At 36.8% G+C, this 27,718-nt stretch overlaps 5 protein-coding genes across 5 annotated transcripts in view; 3 read left to right on the top strand and 2 right to left on the bottom strand.

Annotated features, from left to right (window-relative positions):
• The window catches only part of LOC108365024 (protein argonaute-2), a 23,592-nt gene extending 17,072 nt beyond the window's left edge, over positions 1 to 6,520 (bottom strand). The window contains exons 1-7 of the mRNA XM_017618930.1: positions 6,321 to 6,520; positions 4,659 to 5,037; positions 4,237 to 4,475; positions 3,489 to 3,626; positions 1,081 to 1,586; positions 912 to 1,000; positions 256 to 856 (exon numbers count right to left, since the gene is read on the bottom strand). Coding sequence (XP_017474419.1) covers positions 256 to 856; positions 912 to 1,000; positions 1,081 to 1,586; positions 3,489 to 3,626; positions 4,237 to 4,475; positions 4,659 to 5,037; positions 6,321 to 6,336 — 1,968 coding nt within the window. The 5' untranslated portion in view covers positions 6,337 to 6,520. The remainder of the gene's footprint in view (positions 1 to 255; positions 857 to 911; positions 1,001 to 1,080; positions 1,587 to 3,488; positions 3,627 to 4,236; positions 4,476 to 4,658; positions 5,038 to 6,320) is intronic.
• Positions 6,521 to 9,948: 3,428 nt separating this feature from the next.
• Positions 9,949 to 11,289, top strand: LOC108365031 (hyphal wall protein 1-like). Its single transcript, XM_017618938.1, has 2 exons — positions 9,949 to 9,981; positions 10,627 to 11,289. Exon 2 carries the CDS (start codon positions 10,654 to 10,656, stop codon positions 11,287 to 11,289), a length of 636 nt encoding a protein of 211 aa, XP_017474427.1. The 5' UTR covers positions 9,949 to 9,981; positions 10,627 to 10,653.
• Positions 11,290 to 11,628: 339 nt separating this feature from the next.
• LOC108365023 (endochitinase-like) lies at positions 11,629 to 12,090 on the top strand. The gene has a single exon (XM_017618929.1). It carries the CDS (start codon positions 11,712 to 11,714, stop codon positions 12,027 to 12,029), a length of 318 nt encoding a protein of 105 aa, XP_017474418.1. The 5' UTR covers positions 11,629 to 11,711; the 3' UTR covers positions 12,030 to 12,090.
• Positions 12,091 to 17,620: 5,530 nt separating this feature from the next.
• LOC108365030 (probable chitinase 3) lies at positions 17,621 to 27,517 on the top strand. Its single transcript, XM_017618937.1, has 2 exons — positions 17,621 to 18,250; positions 27,271 to 27,517. Exons 1-2 carry the CDS (start codon positions 17,621 to 17,623, stop codon positions 27,484 to 27,486), a joined length of 846 nt encoding a protein of 281 aa, XP_017474426.1. The 3' UTR covers positions 27,487 to 27,517.
• On the bottom strand, positions 21,714 to 26,061 carry Ccdc114 (Coiled-coil domain containing protein 114). The gene is made up of 9 exons (XM_017618926.1): positions 25,811 to 26,061; positions 25,682 to 25,749; positions 25,463 to 25,624; positions 25,273 to 25,377; positions 25,013 to 25,203; positions 23,194 to 23,368; positions 22,512 to 22,845; positions 22,273 to 22,447; positions 21,714 to 22,157 (listed from the first exon to the last, which is right to left on the bottom strand). Exons 2-9 carry the CDS (start codon positions 25,742 to 25,744, stop codon positions 21,941 to 21,943), a joined length of 1,422 nt encoding a protein of 473 aa, XP_017474415.1. The 5' UTR covers positions 25,745 to 25,749; positions 25,811 to 26,061; the 3' UTR covers positions 21,714 to 21,940.
• Positions 27,518 to 27,718: the final 201 nt, after the last annotated feature.

Raw genomic sequence — 27,718 nt, 5'->3', positions numbered from 1 at the left:
CTTTTCGCTTTGATATTAAAGATTTTCTTAACTTTTTGCTTTCCATGCAATTTTTTCGATAAGCGAGCTAGGAGTTAGGAATCGAAAGCTGCTAATATATCTATAATAATATTTGTTTCTTAAACATCGCACAACCAAAACGAATCAAATTTTTCTTAAAACTCTGCTTAGAGGTGGTATTATTACAATCTACATAATAAGTACATAACGGCAACATAAAATATTAAAAAAAAACACAATGCAATTGATACATACCTTGAGGGCTTGGCCTGCTTCAATGCTACATAACTCAATCGGCAAATAATTGGGCTTAATTGTTGAGCCTGCCACCACGCAGGGTAAGTTAGGATATCTCAATCTGTAACCACGCCCTTCGAAGTATTTTTGAACAGTCAGTTTTTCGCCGCCCTCGAGAGTGAATGACAAAGTGGATGCGGGCTCCCTACTAACATCGTTAACTTTATAAGAACGTGGCGCTGCGCCGAAAACAGCTGGTGGGGTATAAACCACCTTCAAGTTACGCAAGTGAGTACAAAGGCTTTGGAAGCTTCTTGGATCTAATCTGTCTTGTAAATTAATTCGTAATACTTTCTCCATATATTCCGTCAGGCCATATGGCATAGGAAATGACTTATGTGAAATGTCTACATTCAAATATGGCTGTTCACCCAATATAGCAGCTTGGTATAATCCAGTGTATAATTCATAACCCTCATCAAGATCCATTGTTTTAGGGGGTCGCGTAAAATAGGAGCGACCAGCTCGTATTCCTTTGTCGTGACAGGCATTCGCTAAAACCACTTCAATACATTGTAGGGCCCGCATTGGTTTGTCAAAGACACGATCATTATGGTATCTGAACTTAAGTGAATAAAATATTTTTGCTATACGATATTTTCTGTTAGACTTACGTTTTTAAGGATCGCAACTCTACTTCGGGATTGTCCGTTGGTTTTATAGAAACTCTAAATTGTATTTCCCTATTACCAGAATCTGCTATCTGTGCGTTAAGGGAAATGTAAGAAGGAAAAGAGTAAAACATGAATAGACATCTCTCTTTGCATATCAATTGCTCAGTACCTTTACATCTCCTTCATAAACCGGGTTTGTTAACTTTTGTACCATATAACAACTCTTTACGCCATCGAATGCGACTGTACGACCGGGTAGAAATGTGTTTATGAACTGCTTGAAAGCATTTCGGAAGAATTTTTTGGGGCGATCCGGTGTAATAGTGACGTCGTAATGATACGCTACATCAGGCATTTTATCTAAGTTCAAAACCAAATAGTTGGTTTCTACTTCTCCTCTTATACCCAAAGTACCAGGCTGTATGCTTTTTTGCGATACAGATGATGAAAACGATGCTGTTGAAGAGGACTTGGACATGCTTTGGCGTGGAGTATATTGTGGTGATGGAGTTTGAGACTGCGATGCTGCAGCTTGAGGAGCCTGCCTTTGCGATGGAGGTGGCCCTCCTACTTGCTTCGGAATAGATTCACGAGCTTGTATACTTGAAGAACTAGGACCCATTGCACTAGCTTGTGGCTGTTGTTGTCCCCGGCCCCATCCACCGAGGTTGGGTTCTTCATGTATGAAAAATGTGTATACGAATTAATAACAAATTTAAAATTTTCACATTTAGACCACCAATGTAAAACTCGGTTATTCGGCAATGCTATGGTGACCAGACGTCCTGATTTTCAGGACATGTCGGGCCTGTTCGAGGCACGTAATAAAAGCGGCAATACGGCAGCACTGATGTGAATTTGCAATACTGTTGCAACTTCCCAACTGATGAAACGTTGCTAGAAATTCGCACCGAACGTAATACTTTAATAAGTCGCGCAACACTCCGGTTGTGATTGCATCTCGAACAAGCCCGTCTTGATTTCAGGGTCGAACTACACCAATCCAATTCTACTTCGGATATCGTAAAATGTACTTCAGACTAGTCAATTCAGAAACCATGTGTCACCCCAATGCAAGTGCCAGTTTATATTATGTCGCTCATACATGTTTCACAATAACATATGAAGACACTGTCGAATAAATGAAATCAAATCATGCATCAAATCTATGCATGTCAACACAAGCAACACATGCGACATAGTCAGCATTATTAATTACATTTTAAATACGGGAAGAGATTTTGTAAATTTTTTAAGCACCTATTATAGTAAAATGCATTAAAGAATTGTCTAATTAAAAACCTGTATATATTTTCATCCAAGGCAGGATCAAACAGTATAAAAAATATGCTACAGAAGCACAACAGGGAACAACAGCTTAGCTAAGTAGCAACGGCCTGCTAAAACAGTATGTTTGAGATGGAATGACATGCTATAACACCTTGTTTGAGTTGACATGACATAGTAATGCATGAAATTTTTGAAAAAGACATTTTTACAGAAAATGTTGAATTCTTTAATACATATGTATGTATTTACATAGTTCTCCTTTTGTAGTGCAAACATCTTTTTCATAAAGTTTGCTCGAGGGCTTTATCACCCTCAGAGAAAAATTTACTGGTTATATCAATATTTTCAAAAGAGAAGGATTTGGGGCGAAGTCCCTACATTGGAAGAAGTGAACTGTAATGTTAAATGGATTGTAGAGCACTACTTTAACACCTGAAGTACATTTACAAAAGTGATGTCTGAAGTACATTTTACGGTGTCTGAAGTTCAATTGATTAATCTGAAGTACATTTTTCAGTTTCTGAAGTACAATTTACGAATCTGAAGTACATTTTATGGTTAGTGATGTACAATTGACTAATCTGAAATCCAATTAACAGATTCTGAAGTACATTTGACTAATCTGAAGTACATTTTACGGCTTCTGAAGTACAATTGATTAATCTGTAGTACATTTTACGGTTTCCGAAGTACAATTGACTAATCTGAAGTCCAATTAACGGTTTGATGATTTCTTAAATATATTTGACGCTCTCTGAAGTACTATTAGAAAAGGTGTAGTGTTCTGACTGATTTTTCATTTGTCCTGATTTGTAAAAATCTGACGTTTAAAATTTTTTTACTGCAAAAACATACCGTTAGGGGCTTGTTTGTACATCGTTCAGATAATAACATACCTGCAAAACTCGAATGACCGAAACTAAAATACAAGTACATGATTTTTCTATTGTCACTAACACATAAATAGAGAACCACTGTCAATGTACAACTGGTTTGTTACCAGAACTATGGCGAATGAAGGTGTCATAAGATATGCTATTGAGCTTTATCCTTAGCATTCTACCTTTTGTACTCAAAGGTGTTGCGCTTTTGTTGGCGACCTTGAAATAGATTTTCAAGTCTCAATTCTTAACATCGAGCGTAAAAACAATAATTTCAAAACTCAAGTCTGATGGAAAAGAAAGTGATTGTGCTAACTTTTAAAAATGCAGTATCCTGATTTTTCCCACGACTCACCTGGTCACCCTAAGCGAAGCCCAGAAATTGCGTTTGCTTTTTGCGACTTACTTTGGGGTTGAGTGGCTTGTTGTTCTTTCCCCCATCCCTGCTGCATTCCTTGCCTTGGTTGTTGTTGTTCCTGTTGTTGTTGATCCCTAGCCTGCTGCTTTCCTTGCCATTGTTGGCCCTTTCCACTGCCAGTTTGCCCTATAAAAGTACTTTTCAGATTATTTCCCTGAATATATAAGACACGATTTCTGAATACTTTTTTACAAGTCTGATTTAGAATTTTCTATATTCAACAAATGCTGTTCTTAAATGTAAGTTCAAATGCCTGAACAAATGTAAATGCGTCCACGAAATCTAAGATCCACGTCATTTTACTGTAAATGCATATGTACGAATGTTTTTACATATCCCCACCAGAAATGCAAAAAGACGTGACAACATCGTAAATGAAATGGAGAAAGTCGTGACTAATATTTTAATTTTTTTTTCCATAAAATGATGTGTGAAGTTGTAATTCGATGAAATCCATAATTTAAATTAAAAGTGAATTTTGAATTTTTTATTAGTTATGGCTCTTTGCATTTCAACGATAATGTTTGTTAAGTCTTTTTGCATTTCTAATCGGGTGAATTCCCCTTAAGTTTTTTTTTTTGTATGCGAGTGTAGTATTTTTCTGTGTTCCTCCACTAAATTACGCATATAAGCGTAACCAGGGTATAATTAACTATGACTCCCTTGCAGCTACATAATTTAATTTTGTGACATTATGACGCTCCTAGCGAAACACTATAGATAAATTACGACTTACCCTCATGTTGCGATGGTCCTTGTCGTCGTTGCTGTTTTTGTGACTGTTGTTCTCCTCCAGATTGTTGCTGCTGTTGTTCTCTAGGCTGTTTCTGCGGCTGCTGCCCCTGTTGTTGTCCTTGACGTCGTTGCTGTTTTTGTGAGGGTTGTTCTCCTCCCGGTTTTTGCTGCTGCTGTCCTTGAGGTTGTTGCTGCTGCTGCTGCCCCTGTGGTTGTCTCCAGGGTTGTTTCTGCTGTTGTGCCTGTTGTTGATGTTGCTGTCCTTGTGGCCACTGTTGCTGTTGTCCCCAGGGTTGTTGCTGCTGTTGTGCCTGTTGTTGATGTTGCTGTCCTTGTGGCCACTGTTGCTGTTGTCCCCAGGGTTGTTGCTGCTGTTGTGCCTGTTGTTGATGTTGCTGTCCTTGTGGCCACTGTTGCTGTTGTCCCCAGGGTTGTTGCTGCTGTTGTGCCTGTTGTTGATGTTGCTGTCCTTGTGGCCACTGTTGCTGTTGTTTACAGGGATGTTGCTGCTGTTGTGCCTGTTGTTGATGCCCTTGTGGACGCTCTTGCTGTTGTCCCCAGGGTTGTTGCAGTTGTTGTGGCCGCTGTTGTCCTCGAGGTTGTTGCTGTCCTTGTGGCGGCTGTTCCTCTTGTCTTCGGGGTTCTTGCTGTCCTTGTGACCGCTGTTGCTGTTGTCCTTGGGCCCGCTGTTCCTGTTGTCCTTGAGGTTGTTGCTGCTGTTTTGCCAGTGGTTGTTGTTGTGGCTGCGCAGGCCCACCTGAAGCTGATCCTCCAGCACCTTCTCCCTTACCCTGTTTGTTCTCTGAGTTGTAGAAAAAATACCTGTACATATGTACGTATTTCAGGCATACATCAAGATAACCAACCGTTCAGCTATAGAAAAACTAAAAATGCAGATCGCTAGTACTTTTCACGCTAATTTTAAAATTGTGCGTATCCGATTTAAAGGCAAATAAGGATTCAAGTCAAAATAAGGACAATTAATTTATCTTCAAGCTGATATGTAAGATGTATGTGTTGTTTATATATTTAAGCTAAAAATATTATAAAACAAAAAAAATCATAATTTTTTTCATAAAATAACCTTTTTTTAGAAAAAATCCATAATCTATGCTAAAAAATTTATATTGGGTTGGCATTCCTTTATGGCCGTTCGTTAAAGGGGCGGTGGGCGAAAGGTAAGTGGGTGTGGCACCTCTAACCCACCTTTTTGGAGAGGGAATGAACCGCCATTGACAAAAATGCAGCCCCCGACCACCTAGGTCCCCTATGGTTCCTTAGGGACCTCTTAGAAAAAATGCCAAAAATCACAATTTTCATTTGCGTTTATTCGCTTGAAAAATGTTAAATATTCATTTGCACAATAAATTTTTATATACACTTTTTTATATACAAGACATTTTTATAAAACACCAAGTAACCAGAATAGACAACACTGGGGCGGCAGCCCCAGGTTTACCACACTAGAAAGGGAATTCTAGTTACCTCATCCTTTCCCAAGGTTACATCAATGGGGCGGTAGCCCCAGTTAGGTCACATAGAAAGGAGAATTTTACCCGAAGGACGCCTACGCAGAAAGGAATTCTACGCAAAAATACTGTAGACGCAAGCAAAAATTGCGATTTTTGGCCATTTTTTCTAAGGGGTCCGTAGGGAACCATAGGGGGCCTAGGTGTCGGGGGTTGCATTTTTGTCAATGGCGGCTCATGCCCTCTCCAAAAAGGTCTGTTAGTGGTGCCACGCCCACTCCCCCTTCGCCCGCCATAATGGAAAGTTTCCCCTTTATATTATTTGTAAAGTGCAAGTTTTTACTTTTAATTTGATATACATATTATATATCAAATTAAAGAGAATTAAATTCTCATTCCAATTTTCCAAATCCTTGAAGAGGTTTTCGAGAAATATCAATTTAAAAAATGCTTAATTGAACTTTGACCTTTAATAATTGTTGTAGTTCTTGTTTCCCAAAAAAAAAATATATATCGTTATGTTCACCTCAATGGTATGTTGGTCACCTAGCTGAACGGTTGGTTATAATGACGTGTTTTGTATTTCACAACTTAAAAACTTCCAGAAAACACTTACTATTCTTTTTTCCCATATTTTATTCCTAGCTTCTAGCTCGCTTTAGATGTGATCTTGATTTGTGCAAACCTCTTTGTTCAAGATATATAGTTTTTTAGATTTCGTACCTTATTTAACAAATTTAATATTTTACGCTTTCTGTACGTGCTCTTTTTTACGTCCGAAGATTTTTACAAAAATATGTAGATAGGTATAAAACGATACTAGTAGATACAAGTACATACTCGATACTTTTCGTCCGATACCAAGTAATTTTGGTATCGATACTTTTGAACCGAGTACTGAGTAGGTATCGGAAGAAAGTACTTATATCGAAACCCGATTCAGTGAAAATTTTATATCCGGACTTTTTTTAATCTAATTATTATTGTGAATATCTAAAATTTTTTGGCAGTTGTCAATGCAAAATTAATACAAAGAAAGACCTCTCATTAACAGATCGCTAACTTGGAGTGAAAAGTTGCTAAGTCCACGTTTTGTGAAAACTCATATTTCTATATAGGAAGCAAGGTAAATTAAAAACGCAACGTCTTCAAGTTTATATTCAATTAAAGGCAAATTTACTAAGTCCAAAAGAGGCACAGAAAAAACGATAAGCTCACAAAAAATTCTAAATCTTTTAATTTGCAACGGAGCCTTCTGCAAATTTCTTGAAGGAAATGTTTTAAAAAGTTTAAATTTTCTACAAATGGAGTTAGCAGCTTTTCATTCTAAAAATGATCAACATGATTACTTCTTTCAGAAATATACCATTGTTACTTTGCAGAACTGCTGTTGAACAGTCTTATAATACAGATGACTTTTATTAATTAATTCATTTGTATGAAATAAATTATAAAATAATTGTTTTTGATCTCAATCGCTTTCTCTTTGTACAAAATAAATAATATGTATAACAAATAAAATACGTACATACATACAAACGAAGACAATTCTGTTAACAAAATTCTGGGGACTTTTTAAAAACAATGTACAACCATCCTTATATAGGTACAAATATCGATAAAAGTAGGTATCGATACTTTTAGCCCGATACTTACTAGGCATCGATACTTTCTTTCGACCACTACTTCCAAGTACAGGTATCGATACTTCCATGGTATCGTTTTATCCCTATAGCTGAAGTAGTCAAGAACGTAAACCTACCGGTACGTAAACCCGAGTCAGCTGACACGATCTGTCTTACCAAAGCGCCATGTAAATGAAAACTCAACACCGCAGAATTTTTCTGTAGTTGTAGCCCGTAGCGCAGAAATCTGCGGAATTTAGATGTTTCCGTGTCAGCTGATTTCTTCTTCTTTAGATGGTTGCCACTTCGTCAGTTTTACAGTTGGTAAAAAAGTTATAAGTTCCTATTCAAAATATGTTTAAAATATTTGAAATTTACTATTGAATAAGGTTTTTGTTGAAAACTAAGTAGTTTATATTTAGCTAAAATCTATTATAGCACGAAAATTGTAGTTGAAAGGGTAAGTTTATGAAAAGGCATTGATGAGTGGCAACAGTGTAGTAAGCAACACTGAGGGCTCCAGTAATCGACAAAATTCTGCGTATACAGACTGCGTTTAAGTATACGTTCTGCGTTCTCGACTAATTTCAGCTTATATGTAGAGCTGTAGCAAACCGTATGTATTCGTTACTGAGTAACGAATACAACACCTGACTCGGAGTACCGAGTCGTTACTCACATAATAATCTCGTTACTCGCATGTTCCGTGTAGCACCATCAACGTAAATCACTACAACGCAACATATTGTTACGATTATCCTCGAAGCCTTGAGGGATTTCCCATATATACTCGGGTTCGTATCGCTGGATTGTTAAATAAATGCTCACGTTGACCAAATTGTAGTACAATTAACTTTATTGTACAACAAACAATTTACAATACTCGCTAATACAGTAAAAACACTCTACAATACTTGTTAAAGCAATAACAACGCTTAACTAAACTTGTTAACACAATTAAACTTATAGCTTGCTTATTCGCAACTCACTTCTCTGCTCACTTTACTTGTAGCTTGCTGTCTTGTAACTTAAGGCCCGTCCACATAGAACTTTGGCGTTGCGTTGGCGTTGGCGTCGCTTCAACAGCTGACTATGAATACATGAATTCAAATGCAGCCGTCCACATAGCCAAAATTTGACAACGCTCACGCCAACACAAAGCAAAAAGATGGCCAACTCTCAACTTTTCGCGTGCGTCGCTCGTCAGCTGTTGCAAATAAATAAAATTATGTGAAATATTTTTCCTTTTTAATCAAGTGCGGGCAAGAAATATCGTTTTTAATGCAATTATTGATAAGAAATATTAATTTATCTGTCGTTAGTATGTTAATTTAGTGGCCCAAGGATTCGCTGCCAAGCGTCATTGTAGCAAGCATACTTTTAACGTGCGTTCTGTCAAACCAACGCCAACGCCAAAGCCAACGCGAAAGTTCTATGTGGACCGGCCTTAACTCACTTCGCTGTGGCGGCGCCGTTATATACCTGCGCTCGTACTTCTGGCAACTCTAGAACGTTCTGAAGTTTATGGCTCATTCTCTTTCTCTCGCTGTTCGCAGTGTTCATCCAACTTGACGTTTCTCTTTGTGAAACATTCTACGTCATTCCTGGAACATTCTACCTATTTCTCGTTGTTCGCTTCGCGTTGCCGCAGTATTCGTCACAATATTGTGCGGTAACCAGGGTGGGCAAAAACTCGGAGTTCGAGCGGGCGAGCGAGCAAACTCCTACTCAATGCCTCGCAGCATAGTTGCCAACTTGGTGCTTTAAGCACTAGATTTAGTGCTTTTTGAAAATTAAAACGCCAAATAAAATTATTTAGTGCCTAGTGTCTTTTTTAGTGCTTTTTTCTGAACTAAAATTACTTCGAGATAGTTAAAACCTGAAATAATTTGAAATATTTAAAGCTGTGGCAGCACTGAATTTATAAGAATCTAAAAATTTAAATGGACTAAAATACAACCATGATTGATAAAAAGCAGAAGTTGCAAACCCACCTTATTAAATTCTATTCGCGTTGAAAATGCTAGTACGTAAGTAAGTTAAGTATTTCTTTTTTTCTCTTCTAATTATTTGGACCGGTTTTCTTTTTCATTACCACCTGAGTAAAACACATCGTTTCTTGGTGCTGAATCCAAATCTGGCCTCACAATTGCTCTGGCACTAGAATTTTGAGATATCCTAACCCCAAAGTGCCCAAAACACCGTTTTTAGCGATATTTGAGGTTATATAGTGAAAACATCAAATTATTTGCTCATTTCTAATTAGGGCATCATTTTCGTTTGTTGCGATTCCATTTTGCTTTCTCGAGATATACCAGTTTTAATGTGCAGTACTTCGGTATTATGTTATGAAAAAAGCATCCCTTGATTCAAAAAAATTTGGTGCTTTTAGTGTGGTAAAAAGCTTTTTTTCCAAGTTTTTGGTGCTTTTTGAAAATCAAAAGATGGCAACACTGTGTTTACTGATAAAAAGAGCGAATCTCGACAGAAACGGCTTTAATGTTTTGAATTTATATATCGTTACCTTAATTAATTAATTAAGGTCTTAATCAACAAATTTTTTATTTTACAGGAGAAGCAAAAAACATTATAAAAAGAATATCAAAATTAGGCAGGACTTTTTAAAAAGTGGAAGTAACTCCGTTGTTTTTGGTACTAACATTTTGAAATTTGTATTGATGCTGTATTTTCGTAGGCCGTCATCGATTCGCCAACAGTTAGCGAGTGGCGAAACGAACGAACTCAATGAGGTACAACCAAACTCGCTATCGTCTATCCGTGCTAGCTAACTTTGTTGTTGCTTTCACATGCAAAATTCTTCTTTAAGCGACCGGAACTCAAACATAGCGAGCGAGAAGGGGCGATTCGATGACGGCTACTATTGAAGTAAATGAGCGATATTTTTATTTATCTTATTTGGTAGGCGAGTTGTGCTCTTACAACAAAAACATAGTTGAACACATTTTAATTTTTTTAATAAAACATACCATTATAAGCAAATGAAAGTTACATTAATAAATTGACTCATTTACCCATTAGTCTTCAAATCGACTGAAATGTGTATTAAACCACCTCAACTTGTATGTATGTGTGCACAAGGAAATTTGTATAGTAAATATTTTGTCGTTATCTAAATTATTTGCGATCAAACAATTTTAACATATTTTTATTACGAGGAAAAAGCTTTTAAAAGAGCTTTTGCCATATAATAGTCGCTATAAATACAGCATATGGCGTTCACCTGCATATTATTCATATTAAAACAGTTCGCCGTCCATTGGAAATATACTTCTCTAGGAATAACTGTACTTACTTAGCTAAGGGATGATTTTCAATTCACTACTTTTTGCATCTATCGGGTGTCTTTCCGCATTTGTGGTTGCACAATCACTATCCCAATCGGATAGTTGCCTAAATAAACTGCCAATGCCGACTAAGTATGATCCTGAGGATTGCAATGGATACTTTGCACTTTTCAACGGTCAATACATACAGGAATATTGCCCGCCAGGCGCTAAATATAGTGTGCCTTTGAGTTGTTGTGTAATCGGCCGTTGTCCACCATGTAATTGTTCAAGTATCGAGGAATCAACAACGGCTTCAGACTCCTGTGGCACAACTGGTTTTATGACTACAAGTGAAACAACACCAACAAGTGGCATTACAAAGAACAGCACAGAAACTACAACACCAGCATCTCTGCCCGAAACGACTCGCGAAACGACAGAAGAAGTTTCTTGGACAACATCGGGAGAAACTATTGCTACAACGCCAGTTAGTGAGGCCACAATTACAGAACAAACAGATGTTCCCCAGAAGACTACAGAAGAATCTACAATTACTACTGCTGGCGAAACAACTGCCGGCGATGCCCATATAACCACTGATATCACAGCTGAGACGGAAAGCACGCCGACAACCGAAGAGATATCCAGTGTAGAGTATTCTACAGNCATATAACCACTGATATCACAGCTGAAACGGAAAGCACGCCGACAACCGAGGAGATATCCAGTGTAGAGTATTCTACAACTTCGAATCCAACGGATGGGACAACTGATATCTCGCCGGACAATGATGCTTCAACCACGAATTATCCGACACAAACCACAGGAGAAGAATCTACATTTAGTACCGCCGCAGAGACGACGACCCAGACTGTTTCTGTTACTTATAATAACACAACAGAGATAGAAAACCCGACTTCAACGACAGAAGTATCCTACAACGCCTCAACTAGTGAAGAGCCTTCAACAACCTCGAACCCCACTGATTTCACAACTAATATTTCCACGGGCAGCAAAGATACAACCACGGAGCAGACTACTTTTTCAACCGCTACTAATCCAACAGAGACAGAAACCACGCCATCGACGACGGAGATGACCACTGAAAATTCAACAACCACTACAAGGTCATCATATGGAACTACGAAATCTACAACCACTGAGGGAACAACTCCATTGTTAACCTCAACTACGACCGAAACATCAAATGGAACAACCGCTATAACCCCACAAGCATGCGAAACTTTGCCAACCGGCACATTCCTGCCCGATCCCGATCACTGTAGTCGTTATTATGTTTGCACATTCGGTCGAGCCATATTGATGCATTGTCCACACCCACTTTGGTTCGATACCAGGTTAAATGTGTGCAACTATCCAGAAAATGTTACGTGTGCAGCAAATAAAGACTGATCCTTCGTAAATTTCATACACAGGCAGCCTTTTCACTATATGTATGTATATGCTTTTAAATTTTAGCAATGTGATAATTTAATATTAAATATAAACCACATAAAGAAAAATATATATGTATGTATGTACATTAGGCTGGGTCGATTTTGTATGGGGGAAAATAAAAGTCATTTGACCGCATTGTAATAGTAATATTACGATGTCTTAGGTCTCAGCCAATTGTTATTGGCCACGAAAGATTAATTTAAAACGTATCTTTAGCCCGCGCAATTGAATCAAAGTGTATGAATTTTGAAAATGAAACTTTGGCTTGTAATATCTATGGAATGCGTTATTGTTATAAACATGACGATATATCAAATTAAGGGCTATTAAGAAGAAACGCCCATTTTAAGTCCATTTTTGCAGTCTTGAAAACTGGTGCGGAATGGTTTCATTAGCCGCCGCAGAAGCACATTTTTCGCGTTTCTAAATTTGCCGTTATATGAAAGTAGGGGATGTGCAATATGTCTTTAGATATACATAAATATTTTAGTTAATTCCATTATGTGAAAAAGTGTCTGTAAGTAAATGCAATAGTCTTTAACATATCCTGGGATATCCTTTTGCGNATCTTTAGCCCGCGCAATTGAATCAAAGTGTATGAATTTTGAAAATGAAACTTTGGCTTGTAATATCTATGGAATGCGTTATTGTTATAAACATGACGATATATCAAATTAAGGGCTATTAAGAAGAAACGCCCATTTTAAGTCCATTTTTGCAGTCTTGAAAACTGGTGCGGAATGGTTTCATTAGTCGCCGCAGAAGCACATTTTTCGCGGTTTCTAAATTTGCCGTTATATGAAAGTAGGGGACGTGCAATAAGTCTTTAGATATACATAAATATTTTAGTTAATTCCATTATGTGAAAAAGTGTCTGTAAGTAAATGCAATAGTCTTTAACATATCCTGGGATATCCTTTTGCGGACTCTCCAATTGGACGATATTGCTTTGCATTCAGCTTGAACGAAAAAAGTCACTCGCTTGCACAGTTTTCTGTAATCCGGTTCTTTTATTTAAAGGTTATTTATACAATTGAAGAGAAATTTTTTTAGAAAAAAACTGGAAATCCACTTAAGTTTTTCGATATAACTTTGGTAAATGTTACTCGATCGGTGCGTAATAATTAACAAATTGAAGGCGAGACTTAATGTTACTGATTTTTGATAATAATATGACTAAAATAGTTCAGATTATAAACAAATTATTTAAAATAAAAAAAATCTTGAACAAAATTTTTTATCATTTTCTTATATTTGCAATTTTTATATTGTATGCATAAACATAAGTAAACCAATTAGTGTGTCTAGAAGTTGTGCCTGTTCAGTGTTTCCATACTAATTTGCATAAACAAAATTTTTCCGCGATGATGGAAAATAATGGCTATTCTATTAGAGCTACCGAAATTGTTCCTAAATTTGCAAAAAATCGCAAACTATAGCTAATATTAAAAAAGGATTAGAATATTTGGAACTAGCGATCTAAATGCACGCCAGCAATATTAATATTGTTCTTTACATCTTTTGACTATAGGCCAGTGCAATTATCAAGAGAACAATTAAAATTTTCTTGAAAATAGATGAGTTTGAGATTAACGATAAGATAAAGGGCTGCGCGAAATGATACTTGACTTTATCTTTTGCGTTAAAGGATTCATTATCTAATAACATGCACCAAAATTTTTGGCTAAACCCTGAATTTTTAACAAGAATTGGTCTTATTCGACTAGTGTGCTGTGGGTCACTTGGCGGTCGATGCGCGGGCTCTTACAATTAAAATGAAAGACTAATATTTTGCAGGCTTGTTGTTGACTTCATGATACAATATATTTTCACTATTACCAAGGGATTTGAGAAAAATTAGATTTTCGACCCGCCCTAATGTACATATGTATGTAAGTATAAAAATATATGCATTTTTTTTTTAAATTCTGGTTACTTGTCCATATGAATCAGACAAATATGTACGAGTATTCCCTTGAAACTATTTCTATAAAATTATGCAATTATAGCAGTTGTAGAAATTTTTATATTCATTTTTTATTTTTTAGTTTTTGCAAGGAGGAAGCTTCTAAAGCCAAACCACTTTAGTGTGGCACTTTAACACGAACTAAACTTCCTACCATTACAGTTCTACAAGTAACATCTCCTCACAACAGCTATGTACTAAAAGAAAATAACCCACCCTAGGCGGCCATTTCGCCTTTCGTGTCATGTTCACCGACATTTCTGCACATTTCACCTTCTTGTCATGGTTGTTCTTATACCATCTTCTCGTCTTAACTGCTGGTGTATCTGGGTTTTTGCAGTGCTTGCTACATCCCAAGCATGCTTCGACGTCAACTATATTTTCAGTTTGTAGCCAGTGATCGGACTTAAAAATGTGTGTGGTAGAATCTGGAAAATGTGGTAGATTCAAAAAAAAAATGTGGTAGACCTCAACAAACATTGATCAAACATTGTACAAAAATTAAATAAGTTCTAGGAATCTCAAAAAAATAATAATTTTAGTATAATAAAGTGCAAGATTGAAGTTTCTAAAAATTGCGTTGAGTTTTGGGAATTTTTTTTCCCTTGACAGTGTAAAGCAGTTCCTTGCATATCAAGATATTTTTGGAACATATTTTGAGATTTGACGATTTTGACAATTCTCAAGTAAAAGTAATCAACGCCTTAGAAACTTTAGATGCACTGAAATTTGCTAATACTTTCACAAAAATCGTCGTTTTTTAACATTTTCGCTATCAATTACTATTCAAAAGTTTATTTTATCCTCCCATTCGGCTTTGTTGTTAGTGTTTAGTGTTGGACAATTTTTGCTCTTAAAATTAAGAAAATTATGTCGAGCAAAAATAAAACAACTCAAAAACGCGAATATATGGTAGATTTCAGACCTTGTGTGGTAAATGTGGTAGATGCTCAAAAAACTGGCAGATCTATCACAATGTGGTAGAAGTCCGATCACTGGTTGTAGCGTATGTTCAGAAAGGGATGCCTTCTACATCAGATTTCCGCAAAACGCGGACAAACGAAAACTACATGCTCAGTGTCTTCGCCTGCCACTCTGGGAATAGCGGGGAGTTATATATAGGGATATAACTGCGTTATATTAAAGTGTAATTCCCCTGACCTTCCTTAAGGGAAGTTCCCCCCAGCGAAGTTGGCATTTTTGCAATGTTTGCGGCTACAGCTTCCGTTTTCTCCGGAGGAATGGATAAGCCAACACTCGTCATTCACTCAATGATCAGCTCTATTGCCGCGTTCGTTTTTTCCTCTAAATCTGGCAACAGTTTAGCCACCACCGTGAGCGTTACTTCGTCGGCGAACGCAATGATTTCAACTCCAAAAGACAAAGAACGCCATCGTACATGATGTTACATAATGTTGGCCCGAGCACTGATCCCTGAGGCACCCAGCTGTCTCATTTTACTTTCATTTCTTCACATAGATGGAGTGTTCCAGGGTTCTACAACCGAGGAAGGGTGTTATAATATTACGTATATAACCCGGGACGGAAGGTCTTTGCAGAACATTTAAAATATGCCCAATTCTGCTGAGTTGAATGCATTTTTAGAATCCAGGGCCACGGCTACACAGTATTGTTTCTGCCCACCACTTCAACGCTTTCCGGAAACCACTTCGGCTGCTATCGATACTACTCTGTTTATTGGTACCGTTGACGAATTCCCCTAGGGAAAACCACATTGATTAGCTGATGGTCCCCTTTCGCCTTCGATGAAAGAGTGGAATCTGCTGTAGATTATGCATTGCCTTGTTTGGAATGCTATACGAGCCTGGGGATTTGCTGTCCCCAAGCTTCTTAGCGGTTATCACGCCTTCGTCCGTTGGCACCTCAACTACTTCCCCAATGTTAACTGGTTTTCTTGTGAGAAGGGCCCAAACCATTTTACTCAGAAGAACTTGTTCCTTTCCTGGGGAATTTTGGAAATTATTGACATTGCCGTCTTGTAATCGCCACCCCATTAGCTCTCGTCCGCTTCATCGCATAGCTTCTTGAATGAGGCTCGTTGTTCCTTCGAATCCACTTTCAGCTGTTTTCACAGATGTTTGCATATTGCTTGCCTAATGTCGTCACCGGTAAGCCTCCGTAGTTTTTAGCATCGTCGTCTATCTTTTAAACATTTGGATTTTAGATCGCGTACTTATATTGTGGTTCCACCAATGTACTTGTTTTCAGCACGATTCGCCGCTTCTAGTTGAGATTTGTAGCTGCATCGTAGGCCCTAAGTTTAATGGCTGCTTCTGTTGCAGACTTCTTCTCTCTGGCCTGGTTAGGTGTCTCTGTCATGATCAAACAAAATAAATTTTTGTCAAGTGCCACTTGTTTTCAACCAAGGTGGTGATGACTACTCCCTTTGAGTTTCGCGCCGCTTGGCTTGGTGGTAACTGTGTGTGTAATGTTCGCAGACCTTAAATTTAGTGCACATAGTCAGTGGTTGCACGTGAACATAAGGTCGACGGTGGACTCTTTGCTGGTCCGGTGAAAAGTGCTGATTCCTCCATAATTAGCCAGCGCTAAGTCTAGCGCCTGGGCTTTGTCTTTGGGCTACCCCACGTCATCACTTCAATTACCATATCGAGCCCTAACCGCCAAAATAACGTAAGCGAAATTTTTTTCAAAATTTTCTTTTTGATGCAGAAATATTCCTAGAGCATCTAGATACATTTTTGCATCAAAAAGAAAATTTTGAAAAAAATGTCGCTTACGTTATTTTGGCGGTTAGGGCTCGATATACATACGCATTGGAATAGGCGCGTGCATTCGTTTTTTTGGAGAGGATTTTCGCTTTTTTCGAAATATTTCGATAAGATTTTAAATGACTCATACATATGTATGTATGTGCGTAGTAGAATAATTTAAATACATACCGCTACCTAAAGGTGAAAAGGTGAAAAGTCCATTTTTCCAAAATTTGGTTTCTGATGCAGAATTACAGATATTGCGAAAGTGATTTTTCGTCTCTCCTGAATAATTTCAAAAGATGAGCTTGGCACCTTTATACCATAAGTTAACGATATTTTATTTTTTATTTTTTCAATTAGCTTTTATATACATATACATATATGTATGTAGCATGTATGTAGAAGGAAGCATTTCTCAGCACTTCAAGAGAGACTCAAGACCTCTAACGTTTTTATACATATGTATGTATGTATGTATCTATGTTTTTTTCACTACAAAATTTTTGTGGTATAGAATTTCTAGATATGATAAGAAAAGATGAACAATTGATAATGCGGCGAACATTGATTTCAATAAAAATACTGATTGTCCATACATTAGAAATACATTTAAAATTAACTTTCGTTGCTGGCGTACACAAAGTTCTATAAAATTTATGCTATATCTAAGTTTTCATTCAGTGAAAAAATTAACGTCGGCCCGATAGAAAAGAATATAGAAATCGCGCAGAAACCGCAAAAATTAATTTCACAAAATAATTAATACAGTTTTAAAAATTTAAAAAGCCGCGTATACATATCTAAAAATAAATAAATAAATAAAAAAAAAAAAAACAAAAATAACCATGGGTTATAAAGCCTTATTGATCATCATTTTAATATCTCAACTACTCTCATTCCATGCAACATTCGCTGACACCTTCGAAGAATGTGATAATGCGGAAGAAGGAACATTCGTAAAAAGCACACAAAGCTGCCAAACTTACATATATTGCGACGGTGACAATTCCTACTCTGGCGATTGTGATGAAGGTCAATACTTCGATGGTGAATCGTGTGATGATGCAGAAAATGTATATTGTGCTCTGGATGTTCCAGAAGATCCAGAGCAGCCAGCGGTATCTGAAGATCCTGATGAGCCCGTACCGCCAGCCACATCTACTCCGAAACCTACAACAACTACGAGGCTGCCACAAGCAACTACCATACCAACTACCACTATCATCACCACCACCACCACCACCAGTTCCGAGAGCATAAATACGCTGGAACCGCACGCCATTCTACCAGTAGTGAGAGATCAATGTCCAGCTAGCGATGATCCTGAACAGCTTGTTCTTCTGACGAATGCCCAATCGTGCACAGACTATTTTCTTTGCTATCACGGGCACCCGATTGAAATGCGTTGTACCGACAATTTACACTTCAATATATATACAGCTAAATGTGATTTCCCCGAAAATGTACAATGCATGGTAAGTCAGAAGAGTGGATGCGCATGCTTATTAAATATAAATACGTACATAAGTATATATTTGTTTGTGAATTAGTGGAGTTACATATGTAGGTTTGTACATACCTTGCAAAAAATTTTACGATTCATCTCTAAAGAGACTATTCCGGGATTACTCTCAATCTGTCACAATAGGGCATTAATTAGTCGCAACTAGTCTCGTACGGGTATTACTAGAGATCAATTAGTCTCGACTTATCGCTTACGGCTATAATTGGAGATCAATTAATTTCCGGATCATCCCTAACGGGTACAATTAACGATTTTATGATATGAATGCACTTAGTCAACCAAAATTCATGTCGCTTAGCAAACCTGGGCCCGAATCGCGGCGTTCGTGATCGAATGATTACTCGTTTCGAATCGAATCGAATAAAATGACAGCTGTTTTCTCCCCCACACAATTTAAATCGACGAATCGCACTCGCTATCGAATGCCGTGATATCAACATCGAATGCCACGATTCAGACTCTGAGAATCACTGTTTGAATCGCACCTGACGCAACTTCTGGCGACTTTTTATACCCATTTGGGCATTTTTTTAATTGCTTCCGGAGTCATCTCGGATTTGCAGGTGTAGCAACCAAGGTTACTCATACGCCATCGACCGCAATACAAATTTAGCATCGCGCTTATCACACTGTCATGTATCTCGAAGCCGAGTCAAATTGCTTACAGTAATGTTAAAATGCAATTTCGTGATATTAATTTTTGTATTCTAATGTGCGTTTGTAGTTGTAGGCACTTAAAATAATAACATATATATGTATGTACATACATACATGCAAACGTACGTACATAGTATGTACCCTGCAGGAAATGTATCTAACTATAAGCTAACTTTAAGTTGATTAGGAAGGAGCTATAAGTCACTTATTATGTGTACATCTTCTTTGACGAAAGCTAACTATATTTCTATGGCGATGGCCGCGAAATAGTCAAGGGTGGTTACCTCTGCATTTGAAGTAACGTAACTACTTTTGGGCATAAAATGTCAATAGGAAAAACAAAATATTTTTGTTTTTATTTACTTTAATTATTTTTTCACATTTCATATTTGTTTACATATTCTGCTGTAGGTGGTCCCATATTCGAACTCCGTCATACATAACTTCAAAATGATAATATGAAATTTCGATCTTCCTCTTATTTGTTCTCAATTCGAAAAAGTATTTGCGAAGTGCAGGATATTTAAATAGAAACGCGTTTAAAGAAAACAATCTCGAGCTTTACTCCTGCGTTACTTGTCCACTTGTTTCAAGTTAGCTTTTTGTAGCTAACTACAAGTAATATATATCTTATAGAAGTCCAACAAAAAAACTGACTACAAATAGGTTATTTTTTATTAATTGATATTTTTTTCTGTAGGGTACCTACAAATCATTCATTGTGTGTATCATTCAAAACTTCAAAACAAAAGTGAGTGGACTTCGATGTTTTTGGCAAAAGAGTCAAGATTTTTCTATCATAAAATATCTATACATATCACACATAACCTAATGAAAGCCTTATATCCGTGAAGAAGCTCTTGCGGCAACAATGATCCGGTTCGAGGGGGATTCGTCATTGAATCTGTATAGTATAGTTGATGGCAATTTCAAAACGGACGATTATCATTGGTCCATATAAATCCAATTTACATAGACTTATTTCAGACGAAATAACATAAATGTCTTACAATCGTATTTGCAGGCATTCATCAAGAATTGTCTTTATTCTGTTTAGTCGCCGTAAAGCAAGGGCCCACATTCATAAAAAGTAAAGAATGCTTCATAAATCAATTTTTTTTTTTTAAATCTTGCTTCCTAAAGATCCTTTTTTTTGTTTGAATGAATACATACAAGTTTGTGAAGGGAGTAACAACACATAATTACTTTTAAGGCGCAGTGAAATAGGCCGGGCGTTTGCTAGTTAATCATAAAATCTGATTCATATAACTTTGAAAACAGCAGGCAAACGTTCACCGAAAAGAGTTACCCGAGCCAACTACTCGATGCCAGATATGAACGATATATTTTAGAGATGTGTGATTAATCAATAAATCGAACAAGTTGATCAATCGAAACCTGATTAATTAATTAATTTAAAAATAATAATTTTAGTCTAATCAAAGCTATTAATTTCTCGATTAGTTACATTTTAGTTAATCAGAATCTAAATAATTTTTATTAACCAGAAAACTGATTAATCATAATCTGAAACCTGAATAATTACTGCTATATTTATTTTTATATAAAAAAAAAACGTATTCACATACATACGTACATACATATAGATACATATGGTCAAGATTTTTCTCTTTAACGTTACAGTTGCACGTGTATTTTTGATTATATTTCTGAAATGTTACTTGTTTCCTATCTTTTGTTGTTTTAAAGATAAATGTGGTTTACGGTGGTCTTTAATGTTACATTTCTTGGAAGTCAGTTATATATAACGTCACGTTAAGGAAAACTTGCCGAATCCTGTGGAGTTAAAAATTAAACTAAAGTATTTTAATAAAGACAAAGTTCCAAGGCAACTATAAAAATATTAACTTTTGGATAATACTCGTTTATAACAAATCTATAAACCAGAATATGCAGTCTTTAACGTTACTTTCGATACTTTACGAAATTTTCCATTTTGATCGCATGCGAGGTACAAGATAAAATAACGCGCACCGCATACATTGGATGCCAATCGGTACTTGTTTCTAGATCCCTTAAGATGTATATCAAAAAAATATATCAAGAGTTGACGGGTGAGTCAAAGAAATATTTTTTTTCACTAGTTTTTCTTTCCCAAAATTTTGATGCTCACCTTAAATTAATGTCCCTGGTCGACAGCAGTTGTTTTTTTTTCGTCACCATCGCCTTCAATTCTGCTTTGTAAAGCATTCTTCGCACGGTTCACACGCTAGCATCTCCACTAACGCACCCCACAGCTTCTTTAGCGGTAGATATTCTGTCTGGCGCTATTAACGCCTTCTACCTCGGATATTTTCGGTTTATTTCCACCGGTTTCTTTGCAATCTGCATGTTAGTAGTGCCTCTAGCAGTCGATTGGCTCACATGCGATATTTTCGCTATTTCCCAGCTTGAAAGCCCCATCATAGCTTTTTTCAGTAATATTTTTATTTTTATTTCCCAAAACGCACCTCATGGTATTTTCATAACAAAAAACCAACTTACTTACTCATTTATAACAAAATCCGACACTTTAACGGAGGAAAACGGGTTGCAGCGAGTCTCTTATAAGTTATATGGGTGCAAAATTGAGTCAATGTGTTAATTAAACAAAATTGATGGAGTGCATATACGTTAGCGAAATTTGATATTTTTATGGTGGGTTCTAGTGCTTTAAACTATACTCTAATATATGCAAAAAAAAAAATCATTACAATTTTGCCAAAGAACCACCGAAAAACGCAAAAACGTAAAAGCACAAAAGATCTCCATTTTATTGAACCTTGGCTTTTGTCGAGCAGTAGGGATGCCTTAGATAGTAGTAGGTTCACAGCTGGTTAATTTTTTTTTTTATTAAAACTATTAGAATGAATACACATTAAGACTAGGTTTTAATTTTTGAGGCTTAAAATATGATTTGAAAAATTCTACAAATATAGCAATACTTTATCACACCCAAATCCGGCGCTATTAGGAGAAAAAATTAGTTTTTTCCTTTAGCTGACTCTTTGATATTAAATTTTGGAACGCGATCTTTTCTAGCCAATATTTTAGTAGAAGATTCATCAACGTTTATATTGCTGATAACGGTATTTATGCGACGCTCAATGACACCAACGAAAAGTTTCACATTATGCACTGTCAATACAGTCTTAGAGCTCAAAACATTCAAGATGGGTGCATCGTTGCAGGATAGAAGTCTAAAATTGGTATTTAAGATCAAAGTGTAAAAAATGCATAGTTAGTGATACAAAAATCTCTTCAGATAAGGCAATTAAAAAAAAAAAATTAAAAAAGAAAACCATTTCAACGCACTTGAATATATCCAATATACCCTGCAACATTTCATCCAAACTCGTATGTAGCGTTAATTTTCTTGCATTAGCCTCTGCGGCTGCTACTTCAATCTTCTCCAGCTCACTATTAAGATAATCCAAAGCTTCGGTTTTCTGCTTCAACTCCTTTTCTTCGTGTTCCGCCTTTTGACGCTCTGTGGGAAGAAAGAAACTCACTTTCATCGACCAAAAAAAAAATATGTATCTCTAAATAATTACCAATTTCTTCACTCAGCTCCTGTGTTGTATCATTCAATGCCTCCACTTCGTGACTAAGCTCATTGACATAGTTAAAGAGCGCAAAATTTTCCTCTTCTTGTCGCTTGAATTGCGCTGCCAAATTATCTGTGTCCTCCACTGCATATAACTCCTTAATATCATCTATGATAGCGTGATATTCCTCGAGCTGCCTTTCGTAGTTCCCTTTCAAAGCGAGTTTCTTGTTAGCCTCACGTTGCTCCAACTCGGGATTGAGACGCTTTTGACCTTTTATGTCAAAGAATTTCTGCAGCTTGGCATCGTGTTCGAGGCGGCGTTGCATTTCACGCATTTCCTATGGGAGAAGGGGAAAGAAGAAATGAAAAGGGTACTCTGTGAAGGTTGGAAACTTGATCTACGAAATGTATAGGTAGTTCTCAATTTTTTCGTTTCAGATAAAAAAGACGTCCAGAAAGCCTCTATTTCGGGCAGTCTGAAAGAGATTTAATGAAATCGAATAAAAGCTTACCCAAGCCATTTCCAAATTCAAAATTTTGCACATAACACATAAAAAAGAAAATACCAGTGGCATACCTACCTAGCCCAATGTGTTGTCAAAAGTTTGGTGTTTGAGTAGTCTTTTAAAGTCTTTGCAGTTAGAAAACTTCAGAAAATAGTATGTATGTACATATATATTTTTTACCTGTATATGCATAATTTTATCATTCTCGCTACGATCTTTGAGCACTTGTACTTTGTTGCAGAGCTCCTCGCGCAAATCAAAGGCTACAGTTGATTGGTCTATCAGCTCCATAATATATTTTTTCCCCTCATTGAATTGGGTTACCATTGACTGCCACATCTCGTTGAAATTTGCACTAAAAAAATTAAGAAATTATCTTAACCCAAAATTTTTTCTTGTGGATAACAGGAATATAAGAACANCCTCATTGAATTGGGTTACCATTGACTGCCACATCTCGTTGAAATTTGCACTAAAACGACATAATATGAAAGATATTGTTGAGAGAAAATTAAGAAATTATCTTAACCCAAAATTTTTTCTTGTGGATAACAGGAATATAAGAACACTCTAAGAGTGTCCACTAATCAAATCGCCGTAACAGCAGCTTTTGTTAAGATAAAACCTAAAATATTTCGGGAAGTAGAAACGTCTTTCGTGAAAACCAATTTCCACCGTCAATTGCAGAAAAATCTTGGGGAGCATAAATAACCGCTACGGTAACTAAAGCCAAGAGCCTCAACAAAGTGCCCAAACAGCTTGTCGGCAGCACTGGTTTAAAATTGTTTCAAATTCAAAGAAACGTTGAACGTGCTTGGTACTTCCTTTGGGAGTACGCTTGTAAACCTTCACCTGCTAGAGACCGGTCCGCATCTACGTCATAGAGCATCTCTATGCATTNCTCTAAGGGCCAATTTCACAGTGCGTAGTTAACTCAGAATCGACAGTTAACTAGAGATTTTCAGTACAAAATTCTGTAGTTAACTCCCGATTCTGAGTTAACTACGCATTGTGAAATTGGCCCTAAGAGTGTCCACTAATCAAATCGCTGTAACAGCAGCTTTTGTTAAGATAAAACCTAAAATATTTCGGGCAGTAGAAACGTCTTTCGTGAAAACCAATTTCCACCATCAATTGCAGAAAAATCTTGGGGAGCATAAATAACCGCTACGGTAACTAAAGCCAAGAGCCTCAACAAAGTGCCCAAACAGCTTGTCGGCAGCACTTGTTTAAAATTGTTTCAAATTCAAAGAAACGTTGAACGTGCTTGGTACTTCCTTTGGGAGTACGCTTGTAAACCTTCACCTGCTAGAGACCGGTCCGCATCTACGTCATAGAGCATCTCTATGCATTAATGGACTAGATGCAAACAAATAACAAATGTTCTTTGGGGCCAACAATGTACAGATATTTGCCGAGACCGCTACCATATTCATATAATAGAACTCATGTAACTTTTTTCAAGTCTCCATGCAACTTTCTATACCGTCCTAATTTCCATTTTCTTCGAGCTCGATTCTGAGTCAATTGTTAAAAAACTCAATTGCCTATTTTCCAGTATTAAAATCTCTCATTAATACTATTTTCCAGGGAGCACCGATCCCTCCGCCATTTTGGTGTGCTCAAGATAGGCAGATTACGTTGCTAAATCCTGGACTTAAACCATAAAAGAGTACCGAGATGGCTGGGGAACAAATCTCTGCCGATAAATTTGGAAGCTCAAAAAATCGATATTCACTTCCAAGCGCCTGAACAATCGTCCTCCAATCATCTTACAGAGTAAGTATGAGGGTATAGGCCTCAAGGATGAGACATTAGTACATCCAACTCATTCTCCTTCACACGAAATCCAATTCGTTGCCACTATATGGAGATCGATATGTATGGTTACTCAAAAAGCCTAGCTATCGCTGAGTTTTAGATGACAGCAAAATCAAACATATCTATTCCTCATTAAATGAATAGCTGGTGTCTTTCATGCCTCTACGCTACAACGTACCGATCCTGCAGCATATGATTTATTGAGTCACGCAATTTGCAATTCTCTGCCAAGACATCACTACACTTCTTATTGACCACATCCAGACGATTCTCTAACTTGACGACACTCTTATGAACTTTGCCAATACTCTCCTTGTAACAGCTATCGGTGACTTCGTTCTTACGCAGACCATCGATTTCCTTTTCTACCTGGAAAGTGTTTAAATTTTTTAAGTTTCTTATTATTCGAAAGGGCTTTTAGCTTGTCCCAAGGCTGACCTTTTTAATGTGACCTTCCAGCTCCCATATTTTGACACGTTCACCTTGTAAAATTTGCTGCAGCTCCTGATTCTGTCTTTGCAAAAAACTCAAGCGCTTTTCTTTCTGAAAAAAAAAAACAACAAACCAACGTCAAGATAACGGAAGACGTGTTCAGATATAGGAGTAGCTTATGCCAAGAACGCCTTACATTTGTATTCTTTCTGGCATGCGTTCCACCCTCTAGTATAGCAATCTCGTCTTTCAGCTTTTGATGTTCTTGTTGCAAAACCGTTATCATGTGATTTTGTTTTTTCAGCTGCCTAGCTTTTTCTTCAAGTAAGGAGCGTAGCTCCAACTGTAGGGAGCGATGCTGGAAAATTGAGGAATAGTACAAAGTTTTCAATAAAAAATAAGGTTTTTGATCTACTTGTCGTTGCAGTCTTTCCAATTCGGCTGAAGCCAATTGATCCAACTCATTCTGGTCCGTCATAATGGCTTGAGGGGTAGTTAAATATTTTAAAATTTTCCTCAACTAAAAAACCTAATCAGCTTTTACTTCTGTATATACATATGTATATTTTGCTCTCGAATGTTTATCTTCCGTAAATACATAGTTCTTTTGGTTGTTAGGGTAACAAAGGACCGCGTAACGATGCCAAGCAACGATAGCAACAGGTCTCAGCCGTGTGGATAAATAGCTTAGCATGCAATTGGCAAACAATTCCAAAAGACAAAATTCGTATCATGAAATTCAAATTTATTGTTGTAAAGCCCATTGTTCCATCGTCTCCGGTAATCTTCGCCACAAAGAGATAAGAGGCAATAATTCGGTGGCGCTCTCACCTTTGCGGTACAAAGTTTCGTTAGCCCTATAAATTAGAAGTAAGGGAAAGAAAGTAAAAAAGCCATGTCGAGTCAGATGAGGAAGTAAACCGTCATCGTTCAATGAGGCGTCGTCAAGGACAACTTTTAACGGTTACCTCTCCCAACTTCCCCGATTCTTGACTGCAAGGAGCCTAATCCTCTCCCTTATGAAATCATCGGCAACCCTTTTCACCTCCTCAATTATTATTGACTCAATTTTGCACCTAAGTGTACATACATACATATGCATGTATTAAATATATGCATTGAAATTTGTTAAATTCAATTTCTTCGTATGATAAAGGAAAACAAATATTTAGTTCAATGTTATCATATGTATTAGTTTTTATTTAGAACAGAGGTTTCGGATGTACATATTCTTAAATGGAGACAAGAGCCAGAATAAAGACGAAATAACGCCCACTTTATTTATTTTATTTTTTAGGAAATGAAGCCCGCGGGCGTTATTGCCATAGCGAAAGGGAAATAATGCCCACCGGCAAAAGGCAATAAAGCCCGCGAGCTTAATTTATTTTTCGAAAAGGCAATAACGCCCGCGGGCTTTGTTTCATTTTTTTTAGGAATATAAAAAATTATTGGCTTTGAAAGCAAACTCGGAATATATGACGGAAGTTACTCAGATTTACTCAGGATCTGATTAATCAGAGTCTGAGTAATCACGTTTTTTGATTAATCAGGATTAAGGTTAATTAAAAATTAATTTAATCGATTAATAGCACATCCCTTATATACTTACTTACTTTATATTATTCCACGAGAACTACAAAATTTATTACAGATTACTATAGTTACATATGTATGTGTATATAGTCATCATTAATGCAAAGGGCCATGTTTGACACTTTTTTCGGAAATGAGGCATTTTATATACATATATACATATTCCGTTAGTTGTCTCGGATGCATCGTTACACCAAAATTAAAAAAATTAAATAGAACAACTCTGCAAAAGCAGAGATGTGCAAATTTAAAAAGTTGCTTCCCTTTCTTGTAGAATTTCAAATTTGCCATGTAGGGCGCTTTGCATTGATGGTGGCAATAAAGTACTAAGTATTTGACTGTAAAATGAATTTACGCTACCATTTTATTTTCAATAATAATAATAATTTTCAATCCCTTCCATTCATACAGCTCGACCGACCAAATGCGAATAAATGCTTACCACATGTCACTGACTTTTTTCCGCATTCGCAGAATTGTAACTATTTCTATTACTGCATCAGGGGCTTTCTTACTCTGCAGCAGTGCCCATTTTACTATGGCTGGGACATTGAACGTCGCGCATGCGTACTAATTAAACAGGCGAAATGTTTTGAAGGATCCAAGCGAACGTACATAAATAAGTAAGGTACAGGCGTGAATGGAACTGTATCAGAACTTTTTTTCATACACATTTATATATATTGTACAAAGTCGGATAACAACAACAACCACAAATATAAGTATGACATACTTTGTACAAATATTTATGTAAATAAATGACGACCAAGGATATACATATATTGCGAAAAAGTTGCTCAAATTTGTAGAATCTTTTGCAATTCCAATCCAAAACCTATTAGTCTAAGAACGTGTCAAT

Source organism: Rhagoletis zephyria, unplaced genomic scaffold (assembly GCF_001687245.7).
Source record: "Rhagoletis zephyria isolate East Lansing unplaced genomic scaffold, Rhagoletis_zephyria_1.1 Rzeph_scaffold_01750, whole genome shotgun sequence".
NCBI lineage: Eukaryota > Metazoa > Arthropoda > Insecta > Diptera > Tephritidae > Rhagoletis > Rhagoletis zephyria.
Note: the sequence above shows the minus strand (reverse complement) of the source record. Positions and strands in the feature narration are given on the sequence as shown.